Raw genomic sequence first — 20,410 nt, forward strand, 5'->3', positions numbered from 1 at the left:
TCATAGGTGTCCTTCACCCCCCGACTCCAGTATGTACTCCACTCTTTCCAGCAAAAGCCCCAGATTTTCCTGTTGGATCTGCTTCTTTCTCCTGTCAGTTGGTCCAAATTCTGTACGGCCTCATCCTCAACTCAGGCTGGAGCATGTGACCCAGCCTGGCCAATCGGAGATTTCCATTCCCTTGGCCCCAGTGACTGATTGGTTGATGCTCTGAGAATCAAGGCAGGAGTCCTCTCCTACTGGATCTGAAGTTGAGGGGATATAAATTCTCAAGGTAGAACCTGTCACAGAGGATGCGGAGCTGAGCTAAGAAGACAGTCCAGATCCTACTGGCATTGTCTGAGCTTCTGGAAACAGCCATGCTTGAAACAGGCATAACCTCTGGGTTTTTTAGTTCTTTGAGCCAATATTCTTTAAAAGCCTTCAACTCTGCCCCTTAAAGCTTATCCCCACCATCACTGCCTATTTTCAGTCTTGTCATCTTTCATCTGTCTTAATGCAAAAGCCTCCTGATCGTTCTTTCCTTCTCCAATAGATCTCCCATGTACTGTCAGAGTGAACTTTCTAAGATACAAACCTGATTAGATCACGGCCCTGTTTAAAATCCTTCAGTGGCGCCCCTGTGCCTACAAAGATAAAATCCACACTCCTCAGCACAGCAGGCAAGGCCCTGATAACCTGGTCCCCACGGGCCTTGTTTCAGCATCTCCTGTCCTCCCCTCATGCATCCTGGCCACAGGAAACCGCTTGCAGCACCCACCCACCACCAAGCATCAAAATGGTGCTAAGGTTTTGTACATTCTCTTCCTTCTGCTGGGAACACCTTCCTTCCTCCTCCACCTGATAAACCACGACTCACCCCTCAGCACCCAGCTGGAGTGGCACTTTCTCTGAGAGGGCTTTCCTCGCTGGGTCAGCAGCAGCCCCACCTCAGCACACCTCTGAATACTTATCACAGTGCATAATTAGCCCCATCTCGGGGTTACACAGCTCTTTCCCGTTAGACACTGGGTTCCTTGAGGGCTAGGATTATGTCATAGGGTGACTCTACGTTCAAGTTTTCCCAGGAGAGTTTCGGCTTTTGTTTAATATCTCGGTATAATTATTAATAGTACCCCCTTTCACTCTCAAAAGTGTCCTGGTTTGGATGATAAAGTATATTTTCACCCTACTTATTCATGATCAGGTCAGTGCCTACCCTCAACAGAGTGAGTGTTAAAAAGATACCTTTCTAGTGATTGCATGAATACATGACCCTCTCTAGATCTTATTTTCTTCTATCAAAAAAAAAAATAGCTGAATTAGATGATTTCTTAGCTATTTACTGCTTGAAGTGATTCAAATAAAGTCAGTAATCCAAAAGGCTAGAACCAGCAGATTTAGCTTATCTTCCCCACGAAAGGACCTGCCATATAGAATTACACCTTCATGTCTAGTATAGGCAAATTCACAGAGAGATTAATTTGCAAAGTAAATTAATGGTTGTCTGGGTCTGAGAGGAGGGCGAATTGGGACATGACTGCTAAACAGGTTTAGGGTTTCTTTTTGGGGTGATGGAAATGGTCTAGAACTATATGTGGTTATGGTTGCATGACATTGTGAATATATTGGAAGCTACTGAATTGTCCACTTTAAAATGATTGAATTTCATGTTATGTCGATTTGACCTTAATGAAAAAATATTTTGTTAGATTTTATCAGGTTTTTTTCTGACATTTACTGTGATGATTCAATGAAAAAGTTCCCTTGATTATAAATGTGTTAAATGTTAATACATTTATGTCATACTTATACCCCTGAAATAAACCTAATTTGGTGTCTAACAAAAAAAAGAATTACACCTTCAAACATACTCACACCTGGATCAACAACTTTAGAGACCATTACCTGCTGGGAGACAGCAGATCTTCCCCCCTACTGAAGACACAGTTCCCTCAGTTAGCCCTGCTAATAGCTGGATAATCTCCTAGCAACAGACAAAAACCAATTCCCATTTGTTCTCACGATGTGCATTGCATCAACAGTATTGTTACTGCTCAGACATGACTCCTGACTTGTGGTGTGCTTCAGTTTCTAACCTAGTTCACCTTCTCTGCATACCTGGGCCTGGCTGAGCAGCAGAATAAAATCCCACCCAGGTTAACATTTGGTTGCTGAAAGCCCTCAACCATAAGTAGGCAGGTAGCAGCTGATTGTGGTCCCTTTGCATTTTACTAGAGCAGAGTGTGCAATACACTATGTGAAAAACCATTGTAAGAAACAGCTAATTAATACTCTTGCCTCTTGGTCCTTCAACCATAGACGTCAGTTTTTGTATTTACCCACATCTCATTGCTAAAATATAATGCAGGTAAAGTATTAGATCAGCTACACTTGCATAATTTAAATTCTCTACAGTTATAAGAAAAATCTGAGTTTCTTGAAATAAACTCTCACTTATAAAGAGACCTATAAACTAACAGCTTTTGAATTATTTTAAAAAAAATTAGATGCCTCAGCCTTTTTTTTACAAATTGGGTGTCAGTGGAACATGGTTTAGGTTTTAACCAAAATTGCAGAAGGTAATCTTAAGAAAAATGAAATTCCCCTGATGGTTAAAAAAAAAAAAGTTTATTTGCATAACTTGTACACTTCTACCTCCCACGAGGCACCAAACAAAAATAAATTTTCCGATACATTTAATGTTGACACTCTACAACTCTATTTTGGGTGGCCAAGAAAAAAACTTCTTCCTCTGAGTACACTAAAAATAAAATTACCTTGAATTTCTCACTATTGTTTAGAAAAGATATTCAATACTTCATAGATCAAATTTCTGTTGTATCACTAGCTTAGTTTAATAAAATTCTATAATTCTTTAGTTTCAAATTTGCCTGAAAACAAAACTCACAACTACATACAGATTTTTTTTTTAAAGGTCAGCTTTAGCCACTTTGGGGAGCAATTTGGCAACATCTAGTAAAATTGAAAATGCAGACACCCTATGTGACCCAGCAACCCTACTTCAGAATACACATACTAGAACAGTAGCTTTCAAACTTTCTGGTACCAGTCTCCAACATATTCTTAAAAGTGACCAAGGACACCAAAGAGATTTTGTTTATGCAGAAGATAATCTGTTGATATTTACCTTTGGAAAGTAAAAGTAGGAAAGATTTAGGATATTTATTAATTAGTTCATATTAATGTAAATAATTTTAATTAAAATAATTACATTTCCCAAGCCAAAAAAAAAAAAAAAGTGAGAAGAGTAACATGGTGTTACATTTTTGTGACTCTCTTTAATGTCTGGCTTAATAGAAAATATCTGGATTCTCATATCTGCTTCTGCAGTCACTTTGTTGCAAATCAACATATGGAGCCTCTGGAAAACTCCATTATACATTCAGGAGAGAGTAAGCATGAATAGGGGAAAATAAGATCTTAGTGTTATTTATAAAGATAGTTTCAATCTCATGGCCCAGACCACACTTTGAGAACCACTGCCCAAGAGAAACTCAAGTACAAAAATGTTCTTTCTAGTATCGGTCTGTTATAAGTGGAACTTACATATCCGTCCGTCTATAAGGGGTTATGAGACCCATGGGGGCTGCACTTTTGCTACTTTGCTCATCTCCTTATTTCCAGTGACCCACAGAGTGGGTGCTCAGTAACTGTTTGTGTAAGGAGGGAAGGAAGTGAGAGAGGGATTGAGGGAGAATGTATGAATATTGTTCTGCAATTTGCTTTAAAATTTAACTGTATTTTGTGGACATCTTTTCACAGATGTAGACTTTTAGTTCACAGGGTAGAAATGGCCAAAACACCATGTGATTCTTGTATAACTAGTAAGCTTCTTTCTTTCTTTCTATTGTCTAAAAATAAAATTGTATTTAAGGAGTTTTCATCTGTTAATGACCACGGGCTACAAACTACTGCCACCTAGCGGTGTATTAAGAAGTCCACATATTATGGGCAAAATGGCCTTTGCTATTAAAAAGAACACTGAATATTTTGCCTATATTTTGTTTGTAGGCATTCCTTAATTCAAACAGAAAATTGAACTATTTACTTAAAGTTCTTTCTATAAATTAGATAACTAATGTAGAACTCTTTGTTACCCCTGTAGTTTACATCCACATTGGAGGATTTTCTTAAGATATTTTAGGTAAATCTGTTAGCATTTCTCAGGCCAAAGAGCAAAACCAATGGTTAAAACAAGTTAATAGATTATTTTCTTCATTTAAAGATATTTTCATTTCTCTCCTCTTTTCTTGTTTTCACTTGGTCTCTGATTTACATGGTGAGAGATTTTTTTAAATGCATGCAGAAAAAAATAGCAATGCATAATAACTGCTCAGTAAATGTTTACTGCCTAGTAGACATCTGCTCCTTTGCCTACCCTAAGAGCTGTCTCATTTTTCTGGTAAAAACAAAAAGAAACCAAAAAAACTGCCTTTTCTTTCCATCACATAATGGCTCTAGCAGTAACATGGTTCCCTTTCCCTATCCCAGTCTGTAATTCAAGTGGGTGGGTCAAAGTACCTCATCCACTGGGTACAGTGATTGGTCCAGGATTGGACATGTGATCCGAGCAGAACCAATCAGAGTCCTTTTTCTGCCACTGCTATAGATACCCTTCTGTAATCCTGGGCACTGAAACATATCTCCATGTGGGGGGAAAAAAAAGAAAATCTGTGACATTAACAGAGAGAGAAGCAAAATCAAAAGATGGAGAGAGAGAAAAGAGTCCTGACAATGATTTTAAAAATCCTTGAATTCTGGCCTTTTTGGAAGCCAGTCTACCCCCTGGACTTTGCTGTTATGTAAGCCAAGTTATATTGAAGCAGAGGAGTGTTTCTATTACTTCCTTGTCTTTCATCTGCCTAACTCTTCAGGGAGAGCCTGATTCCAGAAAGCCTTCATAGACCTTCCTGGGTCTAATCTTCTTTTATAAACTCTTAGGGCACCATGTACTCTCCAGAATAGCACCCATCATTGTTATCATTTTATATTTATTCATGGAATTATTTAAATAGCTCCTCCTCATGACAAATTCCATGAGAGGGCCTTGGATTTTGCTCAACATTCATGGCATCACCAGTGTCTGGCAGAGTGGGCACACCATACGTATTTGTAGAGCAAATGAATTACATAATGAATCCACACTCCTGACAAGGGCACCATGTTAAACTCCCATAAGATCAGAAAGGTTTTTTTTCCTTAAAAAAAAAAGACCAAAAACCCAAAATAGACCACTCTCAACACTTTATATTTCTCAACAAAAATGTAGTTTTTACTGTCCTTCCCTCGACCCTCCATTTTCAGTCTTCTGACTTAAGCAGATCTTGGTTCTTAAAACAAAGTAAAACAAAACAAACAACAACCAAAAAAAAAACAAAAAATAAAAAAGTCCCTTTATTTTGTTGTGTTTAAAGCAATCTAAGAAATACAAGAAAACATTGCAATTTTTCTGAAAAAATAAGAATAAATGGAGAGAGGACTAGCCCTACCAGACTTTAAAACATATTTAAAAGTTCACAATAATTCTAAGTTTATTATCAAAGAAAAGATAAATAGATAAGCGGACAGAAAGTAACCAAAATACATAACCAAACACAAGGTAAACTTAAAGACAGCAATTAAAATCAGTGAGGAAAAGTAGGATAATCCATTATATGGGACTCAGAGAGGTTAAGTAACTTGCCCAAAATCACACAGCCCATAACTGGTGGGTCAGCGATTCTGACTTTCTCGAGTGCGTAACTTTCTGTTGCCCTTTTAAACACTTCGCTATCCTTGTTCATCTCTGGACTGCCGAGCTTTTGACAGGACATTGCAAATAGAAGGTATCAATGAATGAGACCACACAGGCATGCAGGGCAAAAAAGAAAAAGATTAAAAAATTAGAACAAAAAATGTGGTTATTTGATGGGGCCGCCCACCCGGACGGACACGCCGGAGGCCGGCGATAGGCGCGTCTAGGACCCCCGGAGGACTCTGCGTCTCGGTAGTGGCCTCGCTCACGTTGCGCGGCACCAGCAGGTGCACCAACCAGCGCAGCGCGGGACCCTCAAGAGTCGGCTCGCGCGAGACCGAGAGGACAACGCTGAGTCGGCCGAGTCTGCGCAAGGGAGACCCCGGACCGGTGGGAGGCGGCCTGGGAGCGCGCCCGCTCATTGGCGGGCACAGCCGGGCCCGGCGGCGGGGCGGGGCACGGCCTCCTGGAGGAGCAGGCTGGAAGTGGCCGGCCGTCGCGGGCGCGGGGTCCTAGGTGGTGGCGCCGCGCCGGCGCGAGAAGCCTGGCGGTGCGCTGGCGGCGGTGGAGGGGGGCCGCGGCCGAGCGGGAGGCTGGGGGTGGCCTGGAGGTGAGACCCCGCTGCGTTCGCAGAGCTGGGGGCCCGAGGGGCCCCCGGGAAGCGGGGTGGAGAGCAGATGTTGGAAGGTGGGCGCCAGACCCCTCATTTCTCCCAGTGGGGAGAAGCTCGGGCTTCGGGGACGTAGCGGCGTGGTGCGCGCGGCCCGGCCTTCTATGCCCTTGGCCCTCTTCTGGGTCTCGGCGTGCCCTGCTCCTGCCGCGCCCCGCTTCTCCAGTCTCTTCCAGCTCCCTCCTGTGGCTGTCGCAAACTGCATCTCCCCCAGGCCCAGAATCAATCCTCAGGCTTGAATTGACCCTGTTTCTTGCCCAACGCTGCGCGTTTGTAGCTGTAACTTAAAGTACAAGATCTGGTTTCTACGCTCCAGGAGTAACTGAGAGCCCAATTTAAGAGACTATCTGAACCACCGGAATGAACTGTGTGGTTTAGACAAGTTCTAATACCTGACCTAAAATATTCGTACTGTTGGAGTTCAGAGGAGGGAGCGATTTAGGTTGGTCTCTTCTTTGTAAAAGGTCTACAGATTCTTTAAGTGTAGCTTCAAAAGTCATTTTCTTTGGGAAGCCTTCCAAGATTGCCACCTCTCTACCTCTCTTTAAACTTTTCATCTTTTTATCTTATTTAGCGTCTCATTCAAGCACTTATAACCTTGTTTCGTGTGTGTGTGTTTGTGTGTGTGTGTGTGTGTGTGTGTGTCTGTGTGTGTCTGTGTGTGTCTTCCAGGCCCCTAGGCAGGGACTCCATCTCTGTGTAGCATCACCTAATGCATGAACATGAATATGAATTAAAAGGATTGAAATGGGGATGGGGGAAATAGCTCATTGGTAGAGCGCATGCTTAGCATGCATGAGGTCCTGAGTTCAATCCCCAGTACCTCCATTAGATAGATTTATCTATCTGTATCTATCATTCTATCTGTCTATCTAACTCCCACCCTTCAAGAAAAAAATAAATAAATAAAAATGAAAGGATTGAAATGGTTAGAAGGTACTAAAGTGAGCCGGCAACAGTGGGAAGTATTTGTGTAGATCAGAGTTTGAAAAAATACAACTCCTGGGCCAGATTAGACTGTAGACACATCTCCTTGACTCGTGCTATTTGTTTTTACTTGAATTACTGGTCAGCATTTTAAAATCAGGAAATTTATTTCACATCCACTCACTCAAAAATCAGGATTTTCAGCATCTCTTGGAAAATCAGAAGATGTGGCCAAACAGGGCCCGCGTGCCTGCGTAGTGCAATTAGCAGGAACTGAGCAGCTGCTCCCTCTAGACTCAGTATAAAATGTTCAGATCCCCAGTGCCTACTAATTGTCTTCCTGACACCAAAGCCAAGTGTCCGTTGTCCTTTGTCACCTAGTTGCTTCACTCATCCTGATTAACTGCCTGGCCTCTTGCTGCAGGTGACCTTGATGCAGATGAAGGACAGTAGGAAGGACATCACAGGAGTCATGGGCAAAGGGGCGAAATGGAAGAAGCCTGGTACACGGGAACGTTAGGGGGGATATGAGAGCACAGGTTTGCTCTTAGGTGAATCACAGAGTAGGGCAGTTATGCGTTGATCTGTGTCCCCCAGAAAAGGAGATGTGGAGGTCTTAGTCCCCAGTACTTCAGAATGTGAACTTATTTGGGAATAGGGTCATTGGAGGTGCAACTTGGTGGGATGGGGTCATACTGGAGTAGAATGGGCCCCTAATTCAGTGTGACTGGTGTCCTAAGAAGATGGCCCGGTGAAGAGACAGAGACAGGGAGAATGCCATGTGAAGATGGAGGCAGAGACTACAGTAAGGCATCTACCAGCCAAGGAACACAAGGATTGCAGCTGTCACCAGAAGCTAGGAGCGAGGCTTGAACAGGTGTCCCCAGGAGCCTGCAGAAGGAAGCCACCCAGCCAACACCTTCATTTCAGACTTCTAACCTCCAGAACTGTGAGAGAATAAGCTGTTGTTTTAAGTCACCCAGCTTGTGGTTCTTTGTCATGGCGGCCCTGGGTATAGTACAGTTCTGTACGTCATAAATAAGCTATTTCCTTTAAAAGGTGATACAAAGGTCATGGTAGATTTTTTATCATTGGTGTCAGTGAAGGCAGCGCGTTAGAAAACTATTTCATCTGACAGTGTTAGCAGGGTTGACTGGAGCCGGAAAACATGTTTAGAGATTTTACGAGAATCCAAGCATGGGGTGAGAAGGTTCAGGGCGAACGTGGAGTTGGAAGCTTTCAGGGCTAGGTGGTAGGTATGGATACAGGGGATAGAGGGGGAGGAGTCCAAGATGACTAGAGCGGCGCTTCTCAAATTGGAGCAAAGCTGAGACTCACCTGGAGAGCCGGGGAAGCCGACTGCCGGGCCCCCCCGTCCCCCCCCACCCCGACTCTGTCTCACTAGGGCAGGGTGGTGCTTGAGAATTTGCATTTTACCAAACTCCTGAGTAAGGCTAATGTTACAGGTGTGTGATCGCATGTTGGTAAACTGCTGCATTTCTGGCTTAGAAACCCCTACAATACAAGCCCCATGAAGGCAAGGACTATGTCTTCTTCACCAGAGTATCCCAGGGCCTAGAACAGTGCCTGGACACTGCAGGCTTACGTTAAAAATTTGTTCAATGAAATTGGTCATTTGGGCAGAAATAGATAGTAAGAAGGGGAAATACGTTTAGAAGCAAAATGATGAGTTCATTTTTATGCATTTGATTCATCTTAACTGTCAGGAGGACACTGGGCTGGAGACGCATTGTGAATGTAGACTACACTGTAGGTGAGGAATAGGAGTCCTAGGTTTATGATTCATTCTGGACCAAGGTGATCACTGAAGCAGCGGCGATATGGTCATTGAGATACTGAGCGTAAAGGGAGAGGACTAGGGGCTGAGCCGTAGTAACACCAACGTTTAGTGGAAGGAAAAGCTGAAAAGGTAAAGACAGTAGAAAAGTAGAGTGGGTGTGGAATATCATGCATTAATGGAAGCCAAGGGAGAAAAGAATTTCAGAGATTATTCAGTCAAGGGAAAGAGGCAAGAAAGTTGACCTATTATTCATTCGTTCAGCAGTTTTCAGTTGAGCACGCACTGTGGTCCAGTGCTGTTCCAACTGTTCCAACCCTGCATAGAACAAAGACCCCCCAGCCCCACGGAGCTTACACTCTCGAGAGGCTTACACTGGACTTTCTATACATGGGGATGGGGGGAGGTTGATGTGTACAATAACACTGGAATAAGTGGTATTATCTCTATTTTACATGTGGGGAAATGATGGTTGAGGGAGATTATGAAGCCAAGATTCTAACTTGGTCCCACTTGCTTCCAAAGTCGTGTTGTGTTCAGGACTCTTAAGCTGCCTCCAAGCTGTAATAACCAGTGTCACGTTTCTGCTTTAGATACTGCTGATGTACTGATGATTCCAAAATCTGGGTGTCCATTCTAGATTTTCCTCCTGGGTTCCTGACCCGTTGACCCATCAGCTTCCCGGACAGTCCCTCCTGGATGCCCCACAGGTATGTCAGTTACAGCATGTCTGAGGTGGATTCACCTCCTCCCCCCACCTCCACACTTTCACTCTGACTGCCCAAGTCAGGCAGCTGTCTGAGGTAGGAACTTGAGTGCCATCCTCCATGCCTGCCCTTTTCCCTCACCCCTTCCAGTTAGGACAGCACCGATCCCCTGACTCAGTCCACTCCTCTCTGTCCCCAGTGCCATGAGCTCATGTAGGCCCTCGCGGTCTCCATACTGCTGTAGTCTCCTAAGCGATATCCCAGCTTTCAGTCTGGCACCCTCCAGTCTGCTCTCCATACAGCTATCAGAGTGGTCTTTCAAAAAGGTAAATCTAATTATGACATTTAACCCTTCAGGGGTTCCCCACTGCCTTCAGGAGAAAGTCCAAGCTTCCTAGCCTGGTGTACAAGGCCCTCCGTGACTTGACTGGTACGTCCCTGGCTTCATCGTTTACTGGCTGGTACCCTGGGCTTCAGTCATGTGGTGCATCCCTGAGCACATCATAGCATCTCTCATCTCCTGACCTTTGTACGTGCCACACACTGTCTCTTCAGTAACTCTTCATCTCTACTTTATTGCTTTCCTTCCATTCTCTAGTATTTATTTTCTCCTTAACTGAGCCCCTATGATGGGCCAGGCACCGTGCTAGGTGGTCTGAATACAGTAAAGAGGACAGGGTAGTGTGAGGTGATTTTTACCACATGGTCTCACACATTTTTAAAGTGAGAGGCCAGATTACCCACTGAGACCAAGGGTAATGCAGGAAGTAATAGAGATTTAAAAAGAAAAGAGAAGGGGAAGAGCGGGAGAGGGGTAAATTAGGGACTAGGGATTAACAAATACACATTACTATATATAAAACAGATCACAAGGCCCCACTGTTTAGCACAGGCAACTATATTCAATATCTTGGAATAACCTGTAATGAAAAAGAATCTGAAAAAGCATGTGTGTGTGTGTATTATAACTGAACCATTTTGCTGTATACCAGAAACTGACACAACACTGTAAATTAACTGTACTTCAATTAAAAAGAGAGAGAGAAGGTACAGCGTATCTGCTACCAGGTCTCTGTTTGGTAGCTATAGAGCAGGAACTTCTGTTTCAGGGATTCAAGATGCTGCAGGATGTGGCTGTGAATGAACCACAAGAGGATGCTAAGCACCAGGTATATACTCAGTGGAATTTCTGCAAGGAAGAGATGCTGGAGGAGGAGACAGAGCTGGTCTCACCAGGTAAGGACTCTGCCCTCTAACTTAGACTCCATACACCCCGAGTTCTCTGAGTTTTGGTTGAAAAACAAAAAGCAAGAAAAGGTTTTAAAGAGCTCAGTGGAATTAGAGGATTAAGGATTCCCAGTGGCTTTGACTCTTGGAGGCAAGATGCTTCTGCTCTTTGTTGAAGGACATCTAGGCTAACCTCTGGAGTTGGAAGCAGACACCTCCTTGACTTTCCCTGAGCTTGCTCGCTGTCTTTCAGGCCTGTTAGAAACCAATAGATGACCAAAACTCAACTCGTCTTCAGATCTTTAAACCTACTTTTCCCACCTTTGAAACCTACTCTTCCTTCTCTGCCCCCCCCCCCCTTCAAACAGCATCGTATCCCACCCATGGCCTAAGTCAGAAAACTGAAAGTCATTCCTGACTCCTTTCTTTCCCCACATGCAGTTTCCCTGTTCTGTTGATTCTGAAATCCTCTCTTGCATGTTACTTGCTCCTCTGCCCATTTGTTCATTTATTCCTGAAATTTAGTTACTTCACCAGGATACGTCTTGGTGTGGACTGTTCTCTGTCAACTTTCTGTGAACTACACTGTATCCCTGCAAAAGACTCAAGTCTGTGTTTCAGCCACATTTCCTTCTGTATGTTTGAATGGTTTTTCCCTTCTGTTTGTTCTTTTCTCTTCTTTAGGAACACTGTTTATATATTTTCTCTTAGTCTCCATGCTGTGTTGACTCTTACTCATTGCAAAAAGATTACTGACTAGAGTTTAGATCCCCAGGGCCAAAGTGAAATGGCTCTCAGGGAGCTCAGAAATGTGTTCTTATAACTGGGCAAGGTCAGGGATTTGACGATGTGGACACTCAAAGCAGTAAGCTCATCTGTCTTCCAGTCGTGGGAGGATATAAAATTGCCACGCAGAGGAGGCAGTTTCGCCAGAATACCAGAGAGGAAAATGCCAGGTCTGAGAGGGAGAACTGACTTCTATTAAAATGGCAGCCAAACATTTTTATTCTGAGGTATAGTTTCAGATTTGTTTAACTGTCATAGTATATCGGGAGGAATGGCTGGTGGGCCAGTTATTAATTTATCACATCTCAACTCCAGATCTACCCTTCTTTGCTTTGCTTATGTTACTGGATCTGGACCACTTCTCCTTTGCTAGCTGGTACAGGCTTAGATTTCTTCAGTGGAGGATGCTGGAGGGCAGTGCAAGGCCACAGGAAAAGGAAGGAACCTCTCCTTCTGGTGCTGGTGTGCTGTTTTATTATTTTATTCTATTTATTGGTGTGGATGCCAGCAGATCTACTTGTGGGAGGCCTGGCCTGGTGGCACTTACCCTAGTGGGTTGCTTCCTGTGAATCCATTCTGGCTGGCCACAGGACCCAGCAAGGTCCTACCCCATCAAACAGGCCACTTCCTGTGGACTAGCTCTAGAATGCCCGCCTCCTCCAGTGTATTTTCCACCACCCTGCAGGCCATTCCCACACAACAGTTTCATCATGCACTCTGGCAAGTTTCCTCCCCACCAAGAGGGTGTGTGTTCCTGTGGCCGCAGTCTCTCTGAAAAAGTCTGAATCTCAGCCCAGGTGGAAAGAGTCCTCTTCTAAGTTCTTTGTTCCTCCCTCTTGGGCTTCCCAGTGTAGGGAAGAGGCGAGATTTGTATTTTAGGAATTATACAGTGGTCTACTTATCATTTCAGATTCTGAGACCAGGAATAAGATGAAAGATTGGAAGTCAAAGATGGAAATTTCTGAAGAAAAAGATTCAGCAAGGGCTGTATCAGAGAGACTCCAAAGACAGCTCTCCCAGGAATGTGTGTTAGTCAAAACCGGTGATCCTGAGGACAGGGTAGTGAGGTATTGGGTAAGTCCCTTAGAGGATGCAGTGGGACATCTCCCTTCTGAAGGGAGAGGTTTCAGGGAAGTGAATCTGATCCCCAAGAAAGCCATGGCAGGAGAGAGAGGCCATGGATGCAAGGAAAGAGAAAAAATACTTTCTGCAGGAGAAAGATCCCACAGATATGAAGTCTGTGGCCAGAGCTTCAAACAGAATTCAGAAGTAACTGAACATCAGAAAATAGACAATATGAAGAAAGCCTATGAATGTAAGGAATGTGGAAAAACTTTCAATCGGAGCTCAAACCTGATTATACATCAGAGAATTCATACAGGAAAGAAACCATATGTATGCAGTGAATGTGGAAAAGACTTTAATCAAAGTTCAAATCTTATTATACACCAGAGAATTCACACAGGAAAGAAACCTTATATATGTCATGAATGTGGAAAAGACTTCAACCAGAGCTCTAACCTGGTTCGACATAAGAGAATTCATAACGGCGAGAATCCCTATGAATGTAAAGAGTGTGGGAAGGCCTTCAAGGGAAGCTCAAACCTTGTCCTGCACCAGCGAGTTCATAGCGGGGGGAAGCCGTATGTATGTAATGAATGTGGGAAGACCTTCAATCAAAGCTCAGATCTTATTATCCATCACAGAATTCACACTGGAGAGAAACCCTATGAGTGTTATAAATGTGGACAGACCTTCAGTCAAAGTTCACACCTTGTCACACACCAGAGAATTCATACTGGAGAGAAACCCTTCAAGTGTAGTGACTGTGAGAAGGCCTTCAGGCAGCGTTCACGCCTCACTGAGCACCAGAGACTCCACAGCGGGGAGAAACCCTATGCATGTCGTGAATGTGGGAAATCCTTCAGAGGGCACACGGCCCTTCTTAAACATCAGAGACTACATACTGGAAAGGAACTTGAATGTGAAAAAGCCTGCACATCTGACATGGACCTTATCCAACAACAGAGAATTCATAGGGAAGAAAAACCTTATGAATGTACTGAGTGTGGGAAAACTTTCCGGGGAAGTTCTGATCTAATTCGGCATTGGGTAACTCACACTGGGGAGAAACCCTACGAATGCAGTGAATGTGGGAAAGCTTTTAGCCAGAGGTCGCACCTCGTCACCCACCAGAAAATTCACACTGGAGAGAAACCCTATCAGTGCGATGAATGTGGGAAGGCCTTCCGGCAGCGTGCGCTCCTTATCCGGCATCACAGAACTCACAGTGGTGAGAAGCCCTACGCGTGTAGGGAATGCGGAAAACCCTTCATCTGGCACACGGCTTTTCTCAAACATCAGAGACTTCGTGCTGGAGAGAAACTTGAGGAATGTGAGAAAACATTCAGCAAGGATGAGTTGCTTAGAGAAGAGCAGAGAATTCGGCAAGAAGAGAAAGCTTATAAGTGCAGCCAGTGTGGTAGAACTTTCCAAGGCAGCTCAGACCTCACCCGACATCAGATAACCCATACAGAAGAGAAACCCTACGGATGTAAAGAATGTGGGAAAACTTTCAGTCAGAGCTCAGACCTTATGAGACATCACAGAATTCATAGCGGAGAAAAGCCTTATGTATGCAGTAAATGTGGGAAATCTTTCAGGGACAGCTCAGATCTTATTAAGCACCACCGTGTTCACACTGGAGAGAAGCCCTACAAATGTCCTGAATGTGGGAAGGCCTTCAGTCAGAACTCACACCTTGTTAGTCACCAGAGAATTCACACCGGAGAGAAACCCTTTGAATGTAGCAACTGTGGGAAAGCCTTCAGTGGACGCACAGCTTTTCTTAAACATCGGAAACTTCATACTGAAAAAGAGCCCGGGGAACATCAGACAGTCTTCAAACAGGACTTACTCTAAGAGGCAACAGAAACCTAATGAATGTAGGAAAGCCTGATGGAGACCACATCTTATTGCACTATGAAGGGTTTTTATTGCTGAAAACCATTTGAAGGTCGGAAGACATTAGAAGAGCCTACTGGATGGAAAACACGTAAGTGTCATCAGGTGGAAAAGCTCTTAGGACATAGTAGCCTTTTTTCTGCCTCATGGTGTATGGTCCCCAAGATAGAGTTACTTGGGAATGCTTTAGGGGCTGTCCATCACTGTTAAAATCATTAGACATCACTTTGCCAACAACCCCCAAACCAAATTCTTCATGGAAGGAGCCATTTCAGTCTTGACTAGGTACCTAGTCCAGTGACAAGTATAAATCTGCTTTAAGTACTTTAGGGTGATTAAATCTTTCTCTGGGATGAATTCTTCCCCTTAAATATGTATTATACATATGTATATAATATATATATTCCCCTTTTATCTTCCTTATAAAAATATGCTTATGCATATGTGATAATACTAATTAGAGTGAGCCACTAATGGAGAAGAAACCAAAAATAACAGAAATGACAAGAGGAGAGCTGAAGGCCAGGACGCAAGAGCCAAGCGAGGTGTTCCCCAGAGAAAGAGTGGTGACCGCTAGCAGTGTCAGGAAATGAAGGAGCAAGGGATAGCACGGGGGTGTGAGGGACAGGACTAGACCGAGTGCCAGGCAGAGCACTTAGGAGACGTGAGTTGGTGGGTATTAGAAGAAAGCAGTGACTATGAAGGGTCAGGTGATTAGAGTGGTTTTATCTTGAACCAGGGCTTTGTAATTATTTGAGAATTGGAGAGTCTAAGTGGAACTCTGAAAGAGAGCAGTCATCATTTACTCTGATAACTGACACTGGTCATTCGGCCCTGCCTATCTGTACAAACTCAATTGTCCAATATTTCTCGTACCCTGAACAGACTGTATATGAATTTACAGGCATCATCAGATAAGAAAGTTACTGAATGGGACAATGTTCAGGCAAGGAAAGTTTCAACCTGGTATCTTTCCTTGGTGGGAGTAGCTTTTGAGATGCACAGAGGGGATCAGTGGTTCTCAACTGGGCTGATTTTGCTCCCCAGAGGACGTTTGGCAATGTCCGGAGACATTTTGGTTGTCCCAACTGGGAGGAAAATATTGGCATCTGTAGGACTAGGGATGTGGCTAAATATCTGACAAGACACAGCTCCCTCACAACAAAGAATTTTCTGGCCCCCAGTATCAGTAGTGCCTGAGAAACCCTGCCCATGGATATTCAGAACACCAGTCACCTGGGGCCATTTAAAGCAGGCATTTCAGTGCGGTGTGGGCAGTGGCAGTGCATCCCCAGGGGAACCAGAGGCTGCTAGAAACCTTTGGTTTGATGAGCTGTTTCAGGAGAGGCAGTGTGGTGTAGTGGAGGGAGCACAGACATGGGTTTGAATCCCAGTATGACGTACTGGCTTTGGAACCTGGAACAAATTGTATCTCCTTTGATCCTTAATTTATAACTTATTTTCCTCATTAATAAAAGTTTGAACAGCACTGGAGGCTATGACTTCCCCAGAGGGGCATCCTGAACAGTAGTGGGATGCCTTGAAGTGGGAAGCCCACCCACCGCATCCCTGAAAAGACTTCAATCAGAGCTCTAACCTGGTTCGACACTTCACACTCCCAGCTACCTACACATTTAACTTTTTGAAAGCAGGGAACTATGTTTTTGTATCCTCTCACCTCCAATCCAGGCAGACCCAGATTTACATATATATTTTTGTTCAATAAATGCTTGAATTAATGTCCAAGTTCATGATTTTCTAGTTTTGTTGTTGAAACCTATAATCACCACAGGAGCAGAGTATATGTAACTTTCTTTCCCGCTTTTCTTTCTGTTCTAGATAGACCCATAAACTAGACACTGCAGGAAAAACTCAGGTTAAACTATATTTTGCTTGGGCACAGTATCCATTTATTTCAAATTAAACTTGGTGGCTGGTTTCTATTTAAATATTTTAACGACTCCCATTTGAAATGCTGTCTGCCAGGAGGTGGTGCTTCACGTTACATCTAAATGTAATCCCTCTGTAGCACCTTCTTGGGCTCTTCCACCCCAGTCAGGGTTGTTTCATACACATTTAGCTGATGTACACGATTTTGGTAATTCACATTTTACCAGAAGATCCTTCATTTCATCCAGGTTTTCCAATATACTAGCCTAAAGCTGGATGTAACGGTCTCTTAATTCTTTTCATCTCTTTGATTCTGTGGTTTTCTTCCTCTCCTCTTCTCTCCTCTCCCTTTCCTTCTTTCTTTCTTCCTTTCTTCTTTTCTTTCCTTTCTTTTTCTTTCTTGTTATGTTTTATTTCTCATTCCCATTGTTAATTTTCTTTTTCTCAACCAGGCTCTAAAGTTTCTCTAGTGTATTGATCTCTCAAAGGAATCAGCATTTGAATTTATCCTTTCTACTATTTTTAATTTTTCCATGTCATTAATTACAGTTTTTATTTTATCTTATCAGATTCACTCTTCCTTGCTTCATTGGGTTATTTTACTATGCTTTTAAAGTTCCTTAAGGTGAATTTTTAATTCTTTTCTGTTTTCATTAACAAGGAAGGTGACTAAAGCTCTACATGTTCAGTATGGCTGTTGCTATGTTCTATAGATTTTACCATGAAGGGTTCTTCTTATTGCCTTCTGGACAGTTTGTAATTTGCCTTTTGATTTCCTCTTTTGATCCAATCGGGTTCTTTTGTTTCTTATTTTTCCTGGTTTGCTCAAGTTCTAGTGCGTTCTATTTTTTCCTTGTTAATATGGACGCTCTACTGTACTTTTCCATTCTTATAATGGTTACCTTCCCTTCCCTAGAACTCATAATCAGCTGTATGTTTCTCAATTATTTTGGAAAACAGCAATAATTTCAAGGACATCAACAAGCCCTATTTCCCCCACCCTACAAACTGAAGCCTTAGATTTTTTTTTTCCCCTCCTCCCTAGGAATTTTTTATTTACTGATGGCCATGGGTAGGTCAGCGGTTGAGAGTATTTTCTCTTGGAGGGTAACTTCTTCTTCGGCTGTGACCCCTCCAATCAGGTCTGGGAGTACATAACTGGGGAAGAGAACGTAAAAGAGGAAATGCTTGAAGAGGCCACGCCCTGGCTAGAGTTTCCCTCCCGTTCCTGTCCGCGTGGACAGCCCCCGAAGGTACAAGGGAAACGAGAAACGAGGCGCGCCAACCGTGCGGTCAAATAATCGGCTCACGCCGGATCCACCTGTTCGAGGGCCGCCATTCCCAGAGGCCTCGGGGCGCGGCGGGCCCGCGGAGTCGCCGTGCACCGCGGCGCGCTTCTCTCCCGCCGGCCCGGTCCCGGCAAGGCGCCAGGCTCGTGCCCTCCGGGCCCCGGCGTGGGCTACACCGGCTGCGCCGTCTGGCGGGCAGCCGGTGCGCGGAGGCCTCCCGGACCGCGGGGAGGCAGCGGGGAGGCGCTCGCAGTGGCGCAGGCGCACAGCTGCCCTGGCCGGCGGGCTGGGAGCACGCGCTGCGCGAAAGTGGCCAGGTGGAAGGTCCGGGTCCTGCGAGCTGAGCCTTAGCGGCGCCCCCCCGCCCCAGGTGTCACTCCCTGGCCCGCGCTGCTGTGGCCGGTCCCGGAAGGCAGCGGCGGTTTCTGCAGTGAGCACAGCCCGCAGGCAGCCCGGCGAGGAGCCGAGACCAGAGCTGGGCGCGTTTGCGCGGAGAGGGGTCTGGATCCCCACGGTTCCCGCTGGCACGGGTTCCGTTACGTGTCGTGGAGGGCGGGGACTGGCCCGGTGCCCCTCTTCTCTTCTCCCGAGACCCCAGGAGGAGAAGTGAGGGTGCGGAATTGTAACCGCCTGGAGGACAGCTCTCTCCCCCCGCGGTCGGTGGGCACCTGCCCAGGGCCGGGCACAGGAGTTCAGCTGGGGGCTGGCGCCGCCGGGGCATCACCCTGAGAGACAGGCTTCTCCGCTCCTCTTTCGCGCCTCCTTTTACCTCGGCCAGTGGCCCCTGTTTGTGTGCCTTAAATGGCCTCTGGGTGCATCCCATCTCCTTCCCTTTAGATTTTCCTGACGCCGGACGGCTCATCCGAGATCAAGTCTTGACCATAGCAGCCCCGTAACAGGACCCTGCTACAGATTCTGGGCGTTTGAATTAAGATTCCCTTAGAGGAAATTTAAATTTTTCTTTTGTTGTGGCCACTACAGAAATTTGAGAAAGAGTGAAGGGAGGAGGCTGCCCTTTCAATACCTCCAAGTCAATAACTGAAAACAGGCAAGTCACCTTGTAAAAGTTGCTCAGCTCTGAGCTCTGGAAACTTGAGTTTTGCTTCAAATTTGTTTCTTCCCATGGCTTCCCGGGACACTTTTTTTCCTACTGATTTTTCCTGCTATAGCATTTATCTAGTTGTATTATCTAATGTAGAAAATCCTTTACATATCTGTCCGCCGGCTTGCAAGTTTCTCGAAGGCAGTGACTCTTACTGGAATAGGAATCTGGGAATGGGTGGAGAAGAAAGATTTAAAGGGTAGAGTACAGGGTTTCGCTCTTGGTATAAGCTGAGTGTGCATTTAAAGAAAAAAAAAGGATAATTTCTACTTATGCTACAGGTTGCCCCAGAAAGACTCCTGCTGATACGGGCCTTCAATAGAGCCAATCCAGGATGGCTGTATACGAACAGCAGCTAAAACTCTGGCCCTTCAGGGTACACAAGATCAACAGAAGATAATGACAATGGAGCCAAAGGAAGAGGAGCAGGCTTGGGAGTGTGCAACCAGGCTAGGGGGAACCACTCTCCCAACCAAGAGATCTTCCACCAGCACTTCCAGAATACTTCAGAATCTAAAAAACCAGTCAGGGAATAAGTTAAGTAGAGAAGGAAAAAATATTTCATAAACAATTCTTATGTGCCTAATCATATGAAAACAGTCAGAAGAGAAAGAAGTCTGAATTGCTGTAGTGGATGCCCAGGTGTGGCCCCCCCCCCACCGCCACCGCCACATTCCTGTTCACAGCATACAGGAGTGCCACCTGCTGTCCCTCCCCAGGAATTGCCCTAGACTAAAGGGAGATGCCTCTCCCAAGTTTCTGTCCCCTCCCAGGAGCAGCCCACATCTCCTTGGGGTTGGGGGTTGGAGGAAAGGTGATGGGTTCAAAGACCTGGCCACATTCCTTGATGGGCGACATCCCTGAAAGGTCCTCCCATACTTCTCCCAGGTTGATAAAGTCTTCCATTGCAGCTGCATCACCATTTCACTTCACCCTCTGCCCATCTCATGGCCCCTTATCCTTCACAGGTGTTCCCAAGAACCTTCCCCAGCAGACTTCCTGCACACATTCCATCTCCGTGTTTCCCAGGGATCTCAACCTATGATAATTAGGCAGCATCAAATAAGCAGAGTAAAGAGATGTGAATTGGGGGGGATGTGAAAATTGTCTGGACTTTTAAGTCATTAATTCATAAAGAAGCCACAGATCCCTACCTGTCCTGCTCTCTTGTCTGTCATCCATCAATGCATCTCTTTATTTATATATCCATTCATCAAATTCTAAGTGCCTTACTGGGAAGAAGTTTACAACTGAGGGGGAGGTAAAGAAACAAGTAAACGGAGTTGGGGTGTGGGTCTGACAGGAAGCTGCTG

General features: G+C 44.8%; 2 protein-coding genes across 14 annotated transcripts in view; one reads left to right on the plus strand and one right to left on the minus strand.

The window, feature by feature from the left end:
* Positions 1–20,410, minus strand: part of RABEP1 (rabaptin, RAB GTPase binding effector protein 1) — a 175,377-nt gene that overhangs the window by 129,763 nt on the left and 25,204 nt on the right. The gene's annotated exons all lie outside the window — the stretch shown is intronic.
* On the plus strand, positions 5,416–20,261 carry ZNF594 (zinc finger protein 594). Of its 12 annotated transcripts, none has more exons than XM_032498496.1 (5): positions 5,416–6,424; positions 7,759–8,283; positions 9,726–9,842; positions 10,949–11,075; positions 12,763–16,836. In XM_032498496.1, exons 4-5 carry the CDS (start codon positions 10,958–10,960, stop codon positions 14,772–14,774), a joined length of 2,130 nt encoding a protein of 709 aa, XP_032354387.1. In that variant the 5' UTR covers positions 5,416–6,424; positions 7,759–8,283; positions 9,726–9,842; positions 10,949–10,957; the 3' UTR covers positions 14,775–16,836. The 12 variants fall into 12 exon arrangements, 11 of the variants coding, with proteins under 11 accessions (XP_032354387.1, XP_032354390.1, XP_032354392.1 ...); XM_032498499.1 differs by lacking the exon at positions 7,759–8,283 and adding an exon at positions 10,197–10,368 and having other exon boundaries at positions 5,416–6,347; positions 9,773–9,842; XM_032498501.1 differs by lacking the exon at positions 7,759–8,283 and adding an exon at positions 10,197–10,368 and having other exon boundaries at positions 5,416–6,287; positions 9,773–9,842.

The sequence above is a fragment of the Camelus ferus genome, chromosome 16 (genome assembly GCF_009834535.1).
Source record: "Camelus ferus isolate YT-003-E chromosome 16, BCGSAC_Cfer_1.0, whole genome shotgun sequence".
Classification (NCBI taxonomy): domain Eukaryota; kingdom Metazoa; phylum Chordata; class Mammalia; order Artiodactyla; family Camelidae; genus Camelus; species Camelus ferus.